The 21,164-nt window shown below is 35.2% G+C and overlaps 2 protein-coding genes across 3 annotated transcripts; one reads left to right on the plus strand and one right to left on the minus strand.

The window, feature by feature from the left end:
- Positions 1-347: 347 nt before the first annotated feature.
- On the plus strand, positions 348-19,003 carry LOC114365452 (collagen alpha-1(I) chain). Its single transcript, XM_028322037.1, has 3 exons — positions 348-435; positions 4,844-4,903; positions 17,009-19,003. The coding sequence occupies exons 2-3, from the start codon at positions 4,879-4,881 to the stop codon at positions 18,664-18,666; spliced, it is 1,683 nt and encodes a 560-aa protein (XP_028177838.1). The 5' UTR covers positions 348-435; positions 4,844-4,878; the 3' UTR covers positions 18,667-19,003.
- On the minus strand, positions 18,895-20,859 carry LOC114365453 (leucine-rich repeat-containing protein 71-like). 2 transcript variants are annotated; one of them, XM_028322038.1, is made up of 2 exons: positions 20,626-20,859; positions 18,895-20,544 (listed from the first exon to the last, which is right to left on the minus strand). In XM_028322038.1, the coding sequence occupies exons 1-2, from the start codon at positions 20,816-20,818 to the stop codon at positions 19,181-19,183; spliced, it is 1,557 nt and encodes a 518-aa protein (XP_028177839.1). In that variant the 5' UTR covers positions 20,819-20,859; the 3' UTR covers positions 18,895-19,180. The 2 variants fall into 2 exon arrangements, with proteins under 2 accessions (XP_028177839.1, XP_028177840.1); XM_028322039.1 differs by having other exon boundaries at positions 20,684-20,747.
- Between the last annotated feature and the right edge of the window lie 305 nt (positions 20,860-21,164).

Here is a 21,164-nt window from a genome sequence, read left to right on the forward strand (position 1 = left end):
CACAAACGATGCTATTGCTTAAGTGAAACAGCAAATCGAACGCACAGCGTTGAATAGAGCTCTGAGATTGGTTCGTGTGTAACCCTGTGCATCCACGCGCACTGTGAGACCTCATAGTAATGTTTGTGAATACGGGCATAAGATACTAAATTACCTACTTCAAAAATCAGCCAAAAAAGGTCAATTTCATCCTGAGTCAAAAGAAACTAAATAGCCCAATTTTTCGCAACGCCTTAGGACCTTCCCTTCATGTCCACAAAATTACAAAACTATACATCTCCAGCACACACTATTGTTCCCATTCTAAAACCCAGCCTTGTAAAACCGCAGTCTTCGTGTCATCCCTTCAGCGTTGCCATGGCGACGGTCATATAAGCATGCGCCCGCGCCGCTTGCTCGCAGTCGCGCGCCACGTTAGCGCATTGTACGTACACGGTGAGTGCATTTTTTTGGATAATTTTGAAAATTTTTGGGCCAGTTTGTGTAAGTGTTGGAATAAGTTAGTGTTTTGAGTGAAATAGTGCTTGTTGTTCGGATTTTGTTTAGATTTTTGTTTGGTATTTTATTAAATTTGTTTTAATTCAATTGTTTATTACTAGGTAAAGGATATTTTGGAAAAATAAACAATATTTTTTGGGTCAATAAATTGAAACTTAAAATTTTCTGACGAACGCTACTTTAGCTACTTGAAACAAAGTAAATTAACGCAATATGAATTTGTTTCAGTATGTTAATTTATCGGTATATTTTTAAATGTGATTTTTGTTCATAATTAAATTTTAAGATGGTTTTAAGACGTATTAAATTGATCTGAACTCGCGCTCGTACAAAAGACATAAACGCGTCAGTACGCAGCGGTTTTCCGCCCGCCCTTCATTTGATTTTACTTTTAAACATTATTCAGTATTATGAAAATTGAAAATAGTAACTGAATTAACTATTAAGAATAAGTTAATATTTCTGCCTATTAAACCAAAAAAATATAAAGTAAAAATAAGGGTTAATAGCAACAGCTTTGAATAAAAAAATAAACATGAATATTCAAAAATACGTAATCACTCAGTCTTACTGAACCAGATTGGAAAGTGGAAAAAATGTATCGTGCTTATTTTGGATTCAAATCATATTCAAATTGAGATTACCTTTTTATTAGTACTATGTAACTATTAGTACGCTTAAGTAAGAAAATACCTTCCATTTTCTTACAGTGTCAATGCAGATTTTTTAGCTACAATAGTAGTTGTAGATGTATCAGTGGAATATTAATCCAACAGGATTTTAACCAAGTGCCTGCCTCGCCGATACAGAAAAACAGTTTCCGATTCTTTAATCCGACACAATGCAGATTATAGTAGTTTTCTCATGTAGAGTGTTTTTGTCGCCGACAATGCGTTTTCTTGCCCAGAACAATCGTCATTGATTGGCATTCTTTGGTTTTCAAGTTATTGGAGTTCACACAACCGATATGCAAAGTGGACTTTAAATTGAGGGAATAATTATTGGCAGAGAATGGCTAGATAGAGAAAATTAGGTTATCTGAATAACGAGAGTGCTATTTCGAACGATTAAAATATTTGACGCATAAAAATATGTTTCCAGCAAAAATTTTACAGAAGATGTTTTTTATATTTAGCCTAAATATTCACCATCTGTACCTGTCTAACCTAAATTATTTAGTATAAAGAATTGAAAGTTCTCTATAGTTTCATATTACTAACTAAAATCTTCTTTGCTTTTAGACTGTCGCGTTCCATTTCAATTAAAATAGAGAAACACGGGTCTCAATGCGACATTTTACAGGAGTTACATACTTTGTCCAGCAGTGGACGTCTTTCGGCTGAAACGAACGAACGAACGAACATACGAGTATGTACTCACGGCTTGACGTTTCGGCTGCTATAATAATCATATAATTTATTTAATCAAGTAACAAGACTCATCATTTGTATGCTATGCCGCAGCCGTGGTCACAAGCAAAATAAAAAATCTACAGTTAAAATATTCTATTTGTAAAATAACTTTTCAATCCTACTCGAAATGGTTGCTGAACATCTCATTCGTATTTAAAATATCAAAATGACCAGATTTCAAGATTTCCAATCATATCTACGGTTTGTATATACCTCTTTGCTTTAAAGATATTTCTCATTGTGTTTTCCTAAAATAAAACAGTACTTAGCGGTCAAAAATGTTCCATAATCCACGCCAAAAATAAACAAAACACTACTATAAACCTGGGAATAAGACGTCCAAATGATATCTCATTTGTTTCAACGTAACGCGCAATTGGGTCGGAGTTGCAAAACAAAACTAACATCGTTTTTATCACCTCGCGATCCCAATCTGCTCTTAAGCTTTTAATAGTTTATGCAACAGATAAACTGCGTATAAGTTACAGTATTACTGAAACAATGGCGCTCTGCACGCATTCATTTCTCTCAACACTCGAGCGGGTAATCGGTGGGATCCATCTCTTGAGGGTATACATTATTTCCTTGTTAGTACACAGCTGAGGAATCTGCTCAGTGAGACTTTGGATGACTTAATAAAATGATAGTAAGACATTTGCTTTTACGACAAGTGTCGTAGGATTAGTGTTACTAGCTTACCTAATTAGGGCTTTAATAGTCGTGTGGATTGTTAGATAGAGTTCTTTAATATGTCTAAATTGTGACACTACAGGCATAGAAAGAAATCTCTCCCTACAATAAAATTACAGTCAATTTATTTTACCAAAACGGTTATCAAAATTTCAAAAAAAATGTTTATTATATTGGTATCACGTGAGTCTTGTAACTTTAAAATTTAAATAAAATTACAATTATTTTTTTATTTATTTCACCAATAGAAAGCCACATTATAGTGTCATTTATGTTATATAAAAAACCGAAAAAATCCACGCGGGCGAAACCGCGGGCGGAAAGCTATAGTCTGTCATATTTCAAAGCCGGACATATTTTACTCAGTTTTTCTTGAATCTCACAGAAAAAATATTCTACCAATTAGGAGAATAATCAATTAATTAAAGCGTAGCTAACCTTTTGATGGCGTTAAAGCAATTATCTCGCTATTCGCCCCAATACGCGTAATGTCACTTCGAGACAATCGATCTATTGTTTAATAATTAGGTATTTAAACCTAATATGACTCTGATAAAATCCATTAGGGCGTATCTTGTCAACAAAAAGGTAATCTTGGTTGACATTTTCACTATGCTATTTGAAAATATTATATTTCGTGGTAGACATTGTTATTTACTATACTTAAATCTTGGAAGAGGGCATTTTCTTTCGATTGATAATGTAGGTCCAGTACAATTTGGTCCAGGCACAAAGTGAATGCCTAGTGTCCAGGCACTCTCCTGTACCTAGGTCTGTTCGTGATAAAATTCCATAAAACCTTTGAGTATCTTAAAATATTAATACTCGTAACTACAATAATTAATCAATAGTTACCAGTTATTGTGAGAAAATTCTGCAGCTATTTGGTAATAAATTTATTTGAGTATTAATGTTAAAAGACAACGGAAGTCACACGGCATTAGGTGCGAAGTTTTATTAATACAAATAAATCTAATTTGTTTTCATCCAAGTAAAAGTAATTCGGATGATGAGCAGATTTTCGCAATTAAGCCAAAGGCGTCGTGGTTTAACTAACTTTGTATCAATTTCAAAGCAACTAAGAAGAATGTGAATTAGCACGGGACTATTCCCACCTCTCGTTCCCACCACTGCAACTCCTGTGTAGCCAGGATCTACAGCTTGACCGCCACAAAAACCCAACCAATGAAGGTCAAGTTTGTCCCGGGGGAAAGTTAAACTGTCATTGGACCCGCAACGAAATTAATCAGAAGAACATAGGAGGAGTTTGAAATTAAGGTTCGACATCCCTCCATTGCAAAGCGGATGACAGGTGACAAACAAAGGTTTAAAACCTTCAAGAAAAGATTATGCACCACGGACAATAAATTAAATTAAGGGGGCCTATCTTATGAGCAATTAGCAACTACCTGCCAATAATATTTTTCACAAAATCGCTTAAAAGCACGGAAGTTTTTCCTTGGCGGCTTTAATGTGAATTAGCAGTTGGTTGAAAACTAATTGAAGTTTTAAGACTTAAATGTGTTGATCCAATTAAGGGATAGTCCTCCAGAATTTCGACACTTCAACCCAGTTAACTAATAATCTCGTAGATGCTGCAATAAGTACTAAAGTTACTCATCCTCAGATAGTTTGGTCACGCTTTCTATGTAGAGCGACATTTGACGCCAGATGCAAATATCCGTCAGATGCACCGATCACCTTTCAACGTTGCAGCGTGGTGCATTAGTATTCGAAACGTGTCTTGAAATCTGATGACAGACAGTTTGTGTAGGAATTACGCAAGGCTCCGTGAAAAGGGAAGTGACAAGTGACCCTTTTTCATGAAAGTACGTGGAGTTACGCTACATTTATGAAAGGACTCAAAATTAGATTCAAGAAAGAGATGTAACTAATATCTCTTGAAGTATAATGGACGATATATTAATTATTTAAGAATCTTAATAACTACCTGACAGATGTCTAACTGATTTCGTCACATAATAAACAATTTTCTTTTTTTATTGTAATTGAGCTTCATAAACTTTAACAATGCTTTAATTTAATTGAGTTTTGCGTGTCATCATTATAGGGCTTGAGTGACGACGGGTGAAATCGTCAGATGGGAACGGGATAAGGGACATGGAGCAGAAAACATAAATGTCATATAAAAACTATAACGACATCACTCTCAGAACTTAATTTTTAAGGCAATTTATAGTTCTGTCTATAGTTTAATTTAATCTTAAATGTTTTGTTCACAGATTTAGTTTAAGCCGCAACCAGCAGCACCAACACCATGCTGCGTTTGTCAACGTTTTGCAGTAAGTAAAATTAATAGTAATATGGGCAATATTACAGTTGGGCACAAGACAAATCTTTTATTAATAAGCCAAGCATTTCGAGAAAAAAATTAACTTATTAAATTATAAACGGGCTCATTATCTTTCGCCCAACTATGTTAGCTTTTATAATTTACTAGCTGACCCGGCGAACTTTGTTCCGCCTTAATGTCAATAAATAAGCAGACTTTTTTTATTTCGAACGGGATAAAAAGTATCCTATGTCCTTCTCCTGGTTCTAAACTACCTCCCTGACAATTTTCAGCTAAATCGGTTCAGCCGTTCTTGAGTTATAAGCGAAGTAACTAACACGACTTTCTTTTATATATATAGATTAAAACATTTGATTAAGCACATTATGCAATAAAAGGTGGACTACCAAATCATAAAAGAACATTCGTAATCAATTTCCAAAGCATCTGTAATTTATCTGAAATTAATTTTTTATAAATTCACGGGGAAACAAAAACAACGTTTCATGCAATCATCAGACAATATTAGTAAATATTAACACTAGAAAAGCCGCCGTCCCATTTTTGTCCCACTAGCGAGTTTGATCAGCTCTAACTTTTTTATTTTTCAACGAAAGTCCATGAAACTTTTTGACTTTTTCTGATTCATTGAATTTTATCATTTTTTAATGTTTTTGATAAAATAACATTAATAGATTTTTTTTTAAATCGGTTTTACCTAGAAGCGCCACTGGGTCAATTTTGTCCCACCCTGGTATTTGCCACAATAATTCGATGAAGAGTCCTTTTTTCGAGGAGATACGAAAGTGGAGAGGTGAGGAGAGTTTAGTTGACTCGTGACAATGCAGAAATGTAAATATATTGTACTAGTTTTTGCCTGTGACTTCACCCGTGAGAAATTAAGTTTATCATAGAAAGACCTAATTTCTTGACACTTATCGTTGCTTTTTGACCAAATAACTGAATATTATTCTAAATTATAGCCTATATTATGTTATTCTGAAGTATTAACATTAAAATTGCAAAGTTTTATTAAGATCGGCTTAGTATTTTTTGCGTAAAAGAGTGAAAAAACATCCATCGATCTAACCATGAATCCATACTCACTTAGTTCAAGTTCCAGGCATATATCCACCTATTCATCCATCCTATCCATTCATCAGTCCATCCATCCTTCAATTCATCAATATTTATTAACTTGTACATTTATAATATTAGTAGGAAGATGGCCTCTAGACATAAGCCAGTTCATACATTGTATGATTTGATACATTTTTAAAATGTGTGACTTATAAAATTTTAAAGATTAAACGTACATACTTCTCATTGTAATTGGTCAAAAACTTCATTGTTTGTGTACAGATAACAGAAAAGTAACCATACCTATAGAAATTCCTAAACACATAGTACACCAGATAGACAAAAAACCATACAAAAAAACTTTGTGCAAAATGTGCACTATTATTTTTTTCTTTAAATTAATAATGAATAGTTAAAGTAGTAATTTCATGATTTTAATACAGTATACCACCACGTAATGTGACAATTTTTAAATGAAACCAAAAATATCTAAATTTTAATAATTCCAAATTAAAATTGAATACATTTATATTTTTAAAGAAATAAGTACATATTGTTTTAACCACATAGATAAACCTTTTTTTAAGGATACTACAAATAGTTTTAACCATAATATTCATGCCTGAAACTAAAAAATGTTACAAAATACATGCTGGGACAAAATTGACCCAGCGGCGCTTTTGGGGGGGTCGTAATCTTCGGCACTTCTAGTGTTAAACAATTTATTTGTGAAATATACGCCATAATGCATGCTCTTTTTAATCCGATCGTCTAAATATGCACTTTACGCAAATATTATGTTAAAATATGCAAAACGGGGCGCTTAGTAAATACATTATAAAGTAAATTAAGTTTTTATTGCATCGTAATACATTAAAACGGCAGTCAAAGGTGTCAGTGATGTGTAGTTACGTAAATTATAAGTTTAAAGTTAACTTAAATGTGACAGGTGTTAAGCACTTTAAAATTATTAAATGAATATCTTTTTAAGATTTATTAAATCAATTTGTATCATCCGTGTCGATAAAGCAATTAATTAATTAATTAATTGCAGCTTTTTTTAAGATCAAAATTCAATTTACGATGGACTTGGAAAAACAACTGAAAACTGGCTGGAAAATTATTCCAACTTAAAAAAATATTTTAATGGCACCTTTTTTGGTAAAAAACCATACTAAATTATTATTGTATCAAAGAGTACCAATAAGTTCGTGAAACGCAACTTGACCTGTTACGAGTATTATTCAAAATGGTTTTAAATGAGTAGGTACTTAGTCTCCAAAGTTAGGGTTTATTATCAAGTTACATCATAATCAAGCTTTCAGATTCACTAATATAATAGGCGTTATTATGTAAGGTTAGGAATCTGAAATATTTATAGGTCTTTTACGAAAATATACGAATGTGATCTTTGACCAACAGAAATGGAAATAAGTACGTAAGATTCTATAAGACATGCCCAAGCAATTTTGAGCTTTGGTTTCGTAGAATAATGACGTATTATTAGTTCTAATGACACGACGTATTTTAAGCATCTCCGCAATTTCGATGTTCCGTACATAGGAATAATACTTAATGCCATAGCAATTTCTCAATTTTTATACGAAGTAATTTTTTCCGTAGAGAATATTAATATTTACAGGCAATTTTTGATAATTGAAAAGGTTAGTACATAATAAACTCCCAGGAAGTAGAGTTAAGAAGACTATTAAGGCCCGATTCGACCAAACTTTTATCGGAGAATAAATCCTGGTATAGCTGACACATTGACAGTTTCAGTATGGGAAATATGCCAAAACTGACAATTTATTCTGAAATTAATATTGAGATTATTCTTGTTTGGTCGAACCACCCTAAGTCGTTAAAAAATAATGTTTTGCAGATCCCTAAATTATTATAATTTAAAACGCTAAAGTAAACACGTAATACAAAGCTTAAACGTGTTATATAACTTTAATACCCCATTGGTTCATAATTCACAAGAGGTCACAAAATGTGAGTAATGATTTGTTAAAATAGATTCAAACTGACAAGCATATTACAGTCTACTGACATACTTCCTAGAGTTATTACTATAATTTAATTTCTCCATATTCGTACAAATTAAATTAGTATTCGAAAGTGTTAATTTCAAAGATGATTCTATGACATTTTGCAGAGTTCACTGACCAAATGATGATTTTAGATCGCTATCCTGATGACCTCTTGAGACCAAATTTAAAAAACAGCGATTAAAAAACCTGTTCAAAATCACACGAGCTAGGTATTTTCTCTTTCAAAGGGAAACAACCATTAATTATAAGATTTGAGACAGAAAACAGTAACGTTTTATGTAAAATGAGCTTATAAACAATTAATTACAATACTGGATACATATCTAAAATAAAAAGATACATTATAGTGTCAACCTTCATAACAAATTCAAATGCTATATTCGTCGTTAATCCTTCCTCTCCTGAAAAAGATCCATGCCCGCCCTTTCAGTGCACTTTTTCATCAATAAACAACGAAAGACAGTCTTTCGCAACATTTTTGATATTGACCTGGAGTAAAATGATTTTGTGCGTGACCGTCATCATCGAGTATGATAGGTCCTCCCCAATCAATTAATTGCTTTTAAATACCACACCAAACTACTCGTATTTGATTGATCTCAGAAGTCGTGCACGACGTAAAGTTTTACTTACTTTTAACCTAAAAAGTATCGTATCTCTACTTGAAAAATGACCCCTGCTCTGTTTGGTTAAGGTTCACACGAACAACATTTAAACCTTAGGATGCTGTATACATCAAGATGTTGCAAGACACACGCAACATTTCTAATTGATCACGTTAAGCTGCGTACATTATCGTTAAAGGAACATTAGGGTACGCATGAGAGATTTACAAAACGCCACACAATGAACTTGCGATGCTAATGTCTCTATAAAAGAACTTGACCTTCTGGCATGGGTGTCAGTATGTCACTTTGTGGTTCGGGTCAACTTTTCGTAGAGCTCAAGGTCATTTTATAATAGTATGTATCTTATACATTAACTTACGATTACAAAATTAGTGGACAATAATTGTCCGTTTCCCGAGAAGCCTCTGAACTTGGAAGTGATAAAAAAGCTTCATGGTGGATCCCTGCTTGCTTATGTTTTGAATAAATCAGATGGTCCTTAAGAAGAAATGCCTTTTAATTATTTTCTTGTATAATTCACACATTGTTAATTTAGCATTAATATAGCATCCTAATAGCATAATTTGCATTTCATTATAACTGTTGCCAGGGCCGAATCTTACGATTAATAAAGTTATACTTTAACGTTATTTTATCAAAGGCGGAACAACTAAGTAAGTAATATACTTTTAGATCCAGGGTTAATCACTGAAGTAGATCAAAACTAATCAACATTTTGTTTAAAAAGATTGAAATTATTCAATTATGTAAATCATATTCATATAGACTTTATTTCATGAATTAAGTAGGTACTTCTATTGCCGGCTTAATGGAGACACAATAACAAAACAATAAATTAATCTCAAACGTTAGTTTGAAAACTGTCTGGATTTTTAGGCTGAGTTGCACCACCTAACATTGACCGTAACTTTAACGATAACCCGTGTTTTTTTTGCGTATGCGACACATTTTTGACGTTTGTCAAAGTAAAGTAAGATGGTACAACCCAGCCTTAGGATTGTTGGATTCCAGATTAACATCTAAACAGAGGTATTTGGCAATAACACAGCTTACTTTGTCTCCCGAGTGCGTGCCGGAGTGACTGACACCCTCGAATCAACTGATGGGAAGTGTGTCGCAACCTCCCGAGGGCCAGCAATCAGGAGGTGAACCTCTGACACGTCATTACACTTACACGGATAGCTTACTTATTTCGAGTTATTTCGAAGTGAGTGCCGTGTGAAATCTAGGCTGGGATGTTATCAAAGGGCATGCGTTGCTGTCACTTTTAGTTAGTTTCGACCTCTCATGTAGGTACGAGTAGATTCGTCTGATAGACACTTACTTTTTGAAAGTCAAAGCTAGTTTTAATTTCTTAAACATAACTCTTCTTCTGGCGCAGTCAGGTAGGTATAATGTTCATTCTCTAGTACGGGATTCTATCTGGGAAATACCTATCAGAACAAGGAATAGACCCCGATATTTGAAAGGACTATAGTCCTTACCATAAACTATTTGCTAGTTCCTACAACTAAAATCGTAGGTTTGGTAATGGGGATCGATGGCGATCAATGCATTTATTCTGGTCGCCATCGCTGCATGCCGGCTGATCGCATGTGATCGCGTTGGTTTAAATAAAAGCTCATAAGATTAGTATGTGGTAATAAAAGCTCATAAAATACATTGATGTTAAGATTTCGATTGTTTGTTAGTCTAAAAAGATTTACGAGTAGCAAAAAAGTCAAAAGCTTTCCCGACGACTTACTACTAGAATCTTTCAATTATTGTACTTTTTTGCAGAAGATATGAAGCTTTTTCGGTATACTTATTTACCTTATCTATTTAAGAATGTTAGGCATCTAAAATGTACTTATTGTGGTACAATATCATAGCTCTATCTAGAGATAAAAGGAACCAGTCACATTATAAACAATAACCATAAAGATGGTTACTCACTGGAAGTAATCGCGTGTATTAACAATGCCGAATACAATACAAAACATACAATAGTGCACAGCTCGGCTGACCTAAGAGAATTAATTAAATGTTAATTCGTTTTTTAACTCACATAACATTTATTTACAATTAGTGCGTGTGCGATGAGCTTTGGTACATCTGGACGCTGGACATATACACCGATTTAATATTTAAATAGGTGTCTTCTTAGTGAGTACCCACCTTTATACCAACATCATAAATTCCTTACAAATAGCTTATTAAGCGCAAATTAATCATGTTGATAGCTTCGAAATTCCTGTTCTAATCTAACTCCATAATATCAGACGTTAAGACAACCATACGCCCATGGGCTAACTTGACATAATGCGTGATAAATATGCGTAAGGACATTGAATTGGAGTTATGTTAGTACCTAAACGCTAAACTGACTGACTGACTTACTAAATTATATGACTTGTTAAACAAATGTAAACTTATTGATTTGAAAACAGTTAGCCGATTAAGTTCATGATAGCTTAAATAAAATACTTATAAGGGGCTTATCTTTCAGACTTAGGAGCTTTTAAAACTGCATGCTATTTCAGCCTTATGCCTGTGTGTATAATAAGTAGATAAGCCGAGAGCAAGTAACTATTTTACAACCCAATGCGGGACAACGACTGTCAGTTTTTATGAGCTCACCGGCTGTGTGATGAAGGCCTTAAACAATATGACCACTAGGTACTCAAACTTAAACATTTTCTAATGGAGAAGAAACAATAATAAATTAACTAAAATAATATAATCATGTAGGTCCTAACTCTAACAGAGGAGGAAAATGCATAACTACGAGTATAGTACGTGCTAAAATTAAAACCCCGAAGACGAAACTATCGTGATTTGAGAAACTTCATCACCCATCCCGTGGTAATACAACTTATATTGAGATGTCAGATTATTAACCTCACGAGATCACATCGCAGTACGAGGCCAATTGCATCGTAATCGGAACTCGATTAACGATGTTTCGATTGTGCAGGCCTAAGATTCGATTGATATTACGGTTCAGCCGGGCTAAGATGCGATGTGATTAAACCTTATCGATGTTTTTAGACGACAAACGTATGGGCTTATCGCGTAAAATCGATAAAATGGCTCGGTAAAAGCTTATCGAGGCGCGCATCAGGCCTACAGGCCAGTTTTTAGCTATAGTTTTTCTAGAGATCTAAGGTAGAATCGAACTTTACTTTAGTCTAGCCAAATTGCGTGCGTGCCTTAGAGCTAATTATAGAGGTCCTGTATTAAATTTTTTGTTAAGGGCCCTTTAATTAACCGATTGAGTCCCAGACGGCATTAATTAATGTCATAACAATTGATTATCTATTGTGTCTAAATTCGCGGAGCTTGAAGGATTAAAAATTACAACAGGGCACCTAATAAAATGCAATTGCCCACCCGTAGTCCAGGCGTCCCGTATCCATATCATCGATATGGCTGATTGATACGTCACTATTTATCATTAAAGAAGTATTGATTCTATGGTAAATTCTTCACAAAGGCAAAGAAAACAAGTTATTAAGGAACTAATATTATCATTATCGTCTGAGGCAATAGGACAGTAAGTAGTTAGGCTGGAATTACCGGAATGACGCTCTTTAAGCCTTCGGCGGTATCCACTGGTCACGAAAGGTATTTTAGGGTTCATTTAGTTTAACTATTTTTACTATTGCTATCAATAAATACAATTTTAGCTAGCCTAGCGACTTTCTTCCCTATTCGAATTTTAGGGTTCCTTTGTGAAATAATAAAAATCTCGTAGTGTCAGAGGTCAGGTAAAAAGATTTAGTAAAATAGGTATCTTTATTTTGTATGCTGGATGTAATAAAGCGGAACAACTTTAGGCAGTCTTATCGATAGGAAGTGATCACTTCCAGACAACTCGCTCAACTCGGAGATATTAAAGAGGGAGTTTGATTTCAATTTAAAAGTAGGTACTTAATATTTTAAAGATTCAGAAATGCAACATACAAAATGGACTAGAAGAGCTTCCTTATTCTGATGTTCCATTTCGTGACGGGAGGACACGAAGCGTGGGCGGTTAGAACGCAAATTTGTGGTGAAGCGAAAATTGTGAAGCACTTCCCTAGTGAAGTACCTACCTACCTAGGTACCTATCCAACATTTTAATTAGATTAATAGATTAGTATAATGCCCGTTTTCACCATCGATCCCTTAAGCGTTTGCTAACTAAATATCACTTTGGTTAAACGATCGCCTAAACTGCCCACTAACCTAAGTTCGTTTTCACCATGCTATAGTAAACCTAAGTAGGGACTCTTTTGTCAGGTGGCGTTTCTTCGTGCGCCTAGTGACGTTTGAAAAACCGGTACTTTCCGATAAAATATTTTATTGGGAATATCTTACGTATTTCACAGAAACAAATGAAATAAAAGTAAAACTAAGAAATAGTTGACCAAAACTGATGTCTTTTTGTATTTTTGAGTTATTATTAAAGACAAAAAAGATATTTGGGCTATTATGTAATCTGTGGTTTGGGTGCATAATGTAATTCCTTTGCCTTAAAAAAAGTAAATGTCAAGATGACTGCTGCACCACAATAAATGAAAATAAAAATGTACATATTGATTTTGATAGATATTTTGTTGAGTTCTGTGTGTAGTTGCGATTTAACGATAAAAACGACAATGGAAAAAAGAAATGAAGCAAATTTTTCCCTCAAGGAAAAAGATAAATTGGTTATAATTTTACTTGCCCACAAGGATACTGTACGAGCACGTCAGCATCGACCGCGACCTACGTGCTAGCCGACTGGCCCATGAACCCTCAACGTGCACCGTAGGCATTCTACACCGACGGCACATTGGACTGGACACATTGAATTGTGTAAATCTTGTATATAGTAATAGCATAACAGTAATAAACCAGATATCAACCGTCCGCGTTGTGTTTCATTTACCCCCACTGAGGCCAAGAAAGCCTTAGTGCAGCCCTCCTTCCTATCAAATCTTTATTATATTATCTAATTATAAGGTATTGTTAGGGCTCTAGGGACTACAAACGAAGCCAGAAATATAGCTTGGTTATGAGATAAGTTATGAGTGACCAATATCTAATACCGTATGTAATCCTGTATTATTATTATGTGGCCGCCAATGATATTATAGTTATATAGGTACCTAATATCATTGGTGGCCGCCTAAATAAACTTGAGTGAAAAAGTGTTTACACTGTCTCAATTGCATAAAAAGCTCCAAAAAATCATTTAATTCAGTTTCCATTCTGCCGAATAGGCGTGATTGACAATATAACTGTCACCTAACACTTAGGCGGCCGAAAATCGGGCCCCTGTTTTAAAGTGATCCCATAAGGCCTAAGGTGTCCCTTATGTGTTGGTGAAAACGAAATTCCTGTTAGGTATTACCTAATATTATTTAAAGGTCGCTTTAAAATTAGGGATTGATGGTGAAAACGGGCATAAGACGAGCAATTTTTTTTTCTAATTAAATAAATAGATCACGACGAGGAAAAGTTTTTTATTTGGCGCTATTCCGAAATTACCGAATTGCTGTTTTTTAAATAGTAGTTTATGTTTACCTCCTCGAATGGACGATTAGGCCTATTCATATTGTTGTTCAGTGTCTTCAGTGAGTTCAGTGGATTAATTTATCGATTCTTCAATAAAATTTGCCACAATTTTTATTAATTTTTCGGTTTCAAACTTTAAAAGTTTAAAAAAAAACTGAAGCTTATTCAGGGTTGCTATTTGCAAGAACAGAAAAACTACCATTATTAAAAAAAGCCTAATAAGTAGGTTAAAAATATTATTTTAAGGGCTGATTTTTCAATCGTCAGATAATTTTTAACTGAAGAATAAGTTTGGCACATTGACAGTTTTAGTACGGAAAATATGTCAAAATGACAAGGTTATTCTTCAGTTAAAAAATATCTGACGATTGAAAAATCAGCCCTAAAACACAGCAACTAATTGCCCATTTACCAAATCAATTCACATTACCTTTAATATTTTTTATTTAAAATAATTTAGACAAGAGTCTTTCAATCCAAAGTCTTATTAAAAAAATGTAATAAAACCCACGGTTGGGCTTGTCTGTCATTCTTTTTAGTCTCTAATTTACTTAAAAGTAAAAGTAAAAAGTAAAAAAGTAAAAAAGTATTTATTACTAAAAGATGTCACATTGTACAAATTATTCTGGCGGTCTCTGCACTAAGCAGGAAAGCTTGTATCGCAGTGGCCAATACGAACAAGTACACATCATACATTACCAATAAACGTTTCTTCAAACATCAATTATTACAAATCACGACTAGCTACTCAATGTAACTAGGCAATTACAACAATACAAGCAATTTTACGTTTCAATTAAAATAATGTAAGCAGGTAATTTAACATAACAACACCGTCATTAATATTAGCAACCACCTAATTGATTAGAAGATACATAATATTGCTGGGCATTATTCCCATAGTGTAAGTAGGGTACATGAATATTATGTACCTACTTGGGTATTAAAACGACGATCAAGCTCGTTAATTAAGGCAAATTAATTCTTTAAAATCAACACAATGAATGGACGTGACCACCAACCTACTACCATAGTATAGGAGTTATTAATGAGTACTTTACTATAATAGAACATTATGAGTTTCAGATAAACTGTCTATTTTGTTTGGGGTATAAATGTCTCATAATTTACATCAGATCAGACAATGTGAACATTACAATGCACTATTTTAACACCAAATCACCTTTAGACCACAATGTTTTGTTCAAATTAAGACTGAATGGAGACAGATTACGCGGGGGCATACATTAAACATCACTCTACGGCCATTGCTATTGGGAAACGTATTGCGACACAACTCTACAGGGACCTACGATTAGTCGTGAACAACTGAAAATTTTTGCAGTCACGGCAAAGTAACGATTGGGAAATATTTCAAATTCATGGTTGTAGAAAGCCAAATTATCTTGAATATTTTGAAAAACTCGCTGAAAGTTCTTGGTCCAATTTAGTTTATCGGAATAAGAGTAGTTATAGGTGTACCAGAATCTCATGGCAAATAAAAATATTGGAAAAGTGTGTTTTTCATATGGCAATTGTCTATGGCTTTATTGTCACCTGTCAAAGTAAATCAAGAGATCTGTCAGCCGCTGCAGAAATGTTGTAATCTCTTCATGCCTATTTGTTATTTTTGTGAAGAAGTCGAAAAACCTCAAGCAAATCATATTGTTTGCAATGTGTATTGTAAAATAAGGCATAATTCAAAGTCAATCTTTGATTTTAAAGCGCGTCGTTAAGTTGACAGTAAGTTGGAGTGAAATGTTTTGATATTTTAATAATGTTACAGAAAATTGTATGGTATAGTAGTGAATTTTCGAAAAAAATTCGAAAATCTTTTAGTGTAGCTCTCTTTTTTTTCGAAAATAAAGGAATTTTCTTTCAGCAAATTTTTCTATCTACAGTATTAAGAGTACCAGATGGCATTACAAAATTCCACTCTGTATAAATACCTCTTTAACTTGATCATCTATTGAAGAAGAATCAAGAATTGCAAGTGGAGTTCCTAGAAAACGTCTAGTTCTGAATGAAGTGATAAGTTATAAGTATGATACATAATAAAATTATTTACAGTAATATACGGTTTATTTATTTTTCAAGACATGATAAATGTTAAAAACCCGATGTATAACAACATTCTTCATACACAATCTAAAATGTATAGGTAGGCATTCGTACGTACTTCATGTTCATTAATATTAAAGTCATAAATAAAAAATTAAACAGTATCAAGATCGTTTAATCCAATTTCCCCAGTATTGCACTCAACAAAGTTTATTTTCCCCATTTGCCATGAGATTCTGGTACACCTATAATATAAATTTAAAAAAATAAAAATATCGTTTAGGTACCCGAGTAAAGAGAGTCCTGCTTGCTAGTCACTATTATTATTTCTTAGTAAGCCTATGTTTGAGAACAATCTCCCAATTAATGATGAGCCTATCCTAAAGAGGTCGGTTACAACAATTTCCCTATTAGAGCGTCATTACGAAACGTGTCGGTGTTAAACGGTCCCACGCGATGTCATCTCAGGCTTCGTGGTGTGGGTCTATTGTGCCCCAGGGACCCACAAAAACGCTGCCGCGGAGAAAGGGTTTAAGATGGTTAATAGATTATACGGCATTGAATAACACGAAATTGAAATAGGCTGGGAAATTGGACTAAGGAACTCACGATTGGCGCTTTTAAGCTGTTTACAAAAGCGTTAGATTGAATTTAAATGCTCAATTAGAAAATATTATCACGGATTTTGTAGTCCTCCTTTTGTATTTTGCGAAAATAGTTATAAAATCGGATATTAACTAATTTTGACTATTTGTATTTCTTTTTCAGTGTTACTGGCTCTTGCAGTAGCGCAGAATGGGTATGAATACAACAAGCCTGGCCAACCATTTGGTTCAGGGACAACTCCAAACAGACCAGGATACTCAGGTGGCTCTAGTGGCTACCCTAGTTCACCTACTACTCCGTCATACCCTACTAGACCCCAGAATGACGAATATTCTGGATCTCCTGGATCCGCGTCGACACCTGGTTTTCCATCTGGCCCTACAGGATACCCATCCGGCCCCAATCAGGGCTATCCTGGATCTGACAATCAACGCCCACAAATGGGTTACCCCACTCAAGGATCTTCATACCCTGGACAAGGACCAAGTGGACCATCTGGTGGATATCCTGGATCTCAAAACTACCAAGGACAAGGCTATCCTGGTCAATCTGGCTCAACACCAAGTGGACCTGGATCTGGATTTGGACCCGGTGGATTTCCTGGTGGATCTAACGCTGGTGGATTCCCAGGTAGCCCGGGCAGTTCTGGATTTCCTGGTACTGGATTTGGACCTGGAGGTTCTGGTGGCCCTAGTCGGCCTTCTGGTCCTGGTTTTCCTGGTTCAGGACCTCAAGGCTTCGGAGGGTCTGATGATGATGGTACTTATGAAAACGGTGACTACTCAGCTATTCCCGGAACACCTGATGTGGATTATCCTATCCTAACAGAGATCCCTGAAACGTCGTTTAGATGTGATGCTCAACCATACCCTGGCTATTATGCTGATGTTGAAACTCGCTGTCAAGTGTTCCATGTCTGTGCCAATAACAGAACTTATGATTTTCTTTGCCCAAATGGAACTATTTTCTCACAAGAAGTTTTTGTCTGCGTCTGGTGGAACCAATTTGATTGCAACTCTGCCCCAGGCCTATTTGAATTGAACGCTAATCTATACGACTACTCCATAACTGGATCATCCCAAAGTGGTTTCCCTGGCTCGAATGACTACTCACAAGGATCTTATCCTGGACAATCGGGACAGCCTGGAAGTACAGGCCAGTATCCTGATAACACTGGATCTTACCCAGGTTCAGGACCACAAGGCCCATCTTCAGGTTATCCAGGAAGCCAAGGCTCTCCAGGATCATCAACTGGATATCCAGGATCAGGCTCTAATGCTCCATCCGGTGGTTACCCTGGAAGTCAAGGTCCATCAGGTGGATACCCAGGAAGCTCGGGACCTCAAGGTCCATCAGCTGGATATCCTGGTAGCTCAGGACCACAAGGTCCATCAACAGGCTACCCCGGTAGCCCCGGTTCGCAAACTCCATCAGGCCTATACCAAGGTAGCACAGGCCCCTCATCATCTTACCCCGGCAGTTCAGGACCCCAAGGACCATCTTCTGGTTACCCTGGAAGCTCTCGACCTCAAGGAACATCTTCGTATCCTGGAAATGCGGGATCACAAGGTTCAACACCATACCCAGGCAGCACTAGACCACAAGGCCCATCGTCGTCATACCCTGGGAGTCAAGGATCTCAAAACCAAGGTTATCCAGGATCACAGGGTAGCTCAAGCTATCCCGGTTCTGGTTCAGGAGGAAGTCAAGGTTACCCGTCAGGCAAACCAAGTGGCCCTAGCTTCCCGTCTGGAAGCGGTAGACCACAAGGTTCCAATGCACCGAAACCTAACAGAGAATACCTACCACCTAGAAATTAAATCACAGTCTCGTTGATGACTAGAAAAGACCAGTATTGAAAGACTTAGATTAATTTTATTATTAAGGTATTTCCTGTAGGTTTAACGAGAAAAGTTACTGTAGAAGCCAGTAAGTGTAACGTTAACAAACGAAATTGTTGGTGCTGTCATGTCTTAAACTAATATCAACTAAACTTTGCCTATTTATTCAACTCATCTATTATTATAAGTCCATAGTATTACTGTATGTTTTTACTTTCTGCTTTACTTAAAGTAAGTTTTTATTTGTTACAATTTCGATGGTGATTACGATGAAAGAAGCCTAATGTGATTTTAAAGAAACTTTTAGTTACCAAATCTAGTGTTAAAAATAAGTTAGTACCTACAAAGTTGTGAAATTAAATCAGCTAATTTTTTTATATAGATCAAAAGATTTATTATCATATAGCCATACAATATATTTTTCTTTTCCTTGAAAATGTAAATAGTTGTGTAATTAAAATAAAATGTAACTCATTGTGCATAAAATGTGAATTTAATTTCTACCTGAGGAAGGCTGAGGAACCAATGAAATTCGAGCCTGTCGACTCCTTGATTTCAGTCCTGTAATAGACATTCTTCCCGAGATGTTATGCGCACTCTTTGCCAAACGAGTCAGATCGTTTATCTTCTGATATTCAACACATGACACCGGGATACAATTTCCTTCAATCCCGACCTTTACAAGACCCGATTGAGTCGGCCTTTTAATAAGTTTCTGGTATTGTAAAAGGGCAACGAGCTTCTTCATACTAGGATACGCTAATCGATTATAGGACAAATTTAAATAACATAGCACCATATTTCCAGTACAATGGCTATATCCATCTCTCAGTACAGTGTTAAGTGGTGAAAATGGATCAATAAACGGCCCTAATAGCTCATTTGCAAACAACTCTGCTCTAAGCAAGCCATCTTCACCAGATATTAATTTATCTTTCTTACTAATATCCTTTTTAAAGCCTTTGTTCTTCAAAGAGGTGACAGATGTTTTCTTTTTCTTCGTACCAGATTTGCGACTGAATTGACTGTATTCATCTGATTCCTTTGTCGCATCGCATTCTGCTAAGAATTTCATTAAAAACGATCTTTTGGCCTTTAAATATTCTAGCCTTCTTTTTCGTTTCTTCATAGTTTCATCGTATGTAAGGCGAAATTCTATTAGCGAGTCGAATATAAAGTCAGCACCGTCATCGCCTATGTGGTTATCCGCCAAATTTAAATACCGCAAGTGTCTATTAGTTCTTAGAGCTTGGCCTAAACATTTTGCTCCTTCATCTGTTATGTGGTTAGAAGATAGATTTAAAAGCAATAATGTTCTCTCCGCTGGACACAAATAGTGTAATCTACTAGCTATTTCTTTACACACTTCATCGTTTATTTTACACCTGCACAGTGAAAGATATTTGATGCGAGTTTCATTGTGGTCTAATAGATTAAAATAGTTGCCTTCAGGGACTGGAGATCCGTCAAGACAGACATCAGTAATTGCCGTCTTGGGCAGTATCTTTGAAAGTTCGTGTATAACAAGGGAATCAATGTTACATGCGTACAAGGTAATTTTTGTCAGATACTCGTATGATGGTGCCAGATAGCCTATTATTTGCATTAAAGATCTAGGCACAGGTCGTATTTTAGCTAAATATATTTCTGTTAAGTTGTTCACATTGTCGTAATAAGTGGTGATGAATATAGCGTCTTCATCGAAGGACATCTCTGAAGCACTAGTGGCAGTGGTCCTGTCGTCAGGTCTCATAAAGTCGCCTTGGAATGTGGCTGAATTTGGCAAAGGCGTAGTGACCGTAATTTTTTTATACTTCACTGATTCTTCTGGAGCTTTTAATTGTTTGTAAAAGTCATCTGCAAGAGAAAGAACACAGGTTGTATACCTACTTAATATTTTATCTAAGTGCCTACTGCATGCACAAGTCCTCTAATTACCGTGTTGGTAGTCTTTTTTCACAAAAATAGAAAACGGGCATGAGTACTTCCTGCACACCATTGGTAAGCATTCTTCAAAAGACGGTTGTTGGTCTTCCAAGATATCGCTCGACATATTTTTCAAAGATTTTGCTGATCGCACTGATTTGTTTGATCTTACTGATTTCATTGAATCCGCTTTTGTTGCTTTCATTGTAAAAAATATATAAATAATATTCGTAAAAAAATCTAAAATAAAATCTAAATCCTACTAGAGTAAATAAACATATCAAAGGACAATCTTGGACTGACAAAAATCAGCCATCAAAATATCCACAAAGAACATAGACAAAAAAGTATGATTGAAGTTTGATGTTTGTTGAAGTTTTCAAAAACTGGTGAAAAGGTTTTTAACGTTTACCTATAACTCTATTAAGTCCCACCCAAGCTTACACCCAAGTCCCAATCGAAAACTCGTGACTGTGAACGCCGTAAGGTGACTGTAGGGTAGGGTAAAATTATACTAAATTAAATACATTGTTGTTGTTGGATCCATTACA

The sequence above is a fragment of the Ostrinia furnacalis genome, unplaced genomic scaffold (genome assembly GCF_004193835.3).
Source record: "Ostrinia furnacalis isolate ACB-3 unplaced genomic scaffold, ASM419383v2 OfSCF7590, whole genome shotgun sequence".
Classification (NCBI taxonomy): domain Eukaryota; kingdom Metazoa; phylum Arthropoda; class Insecta; order Lepidoptera; family Crambidae; genus Ostrinia; species Ostrinia furnacalis.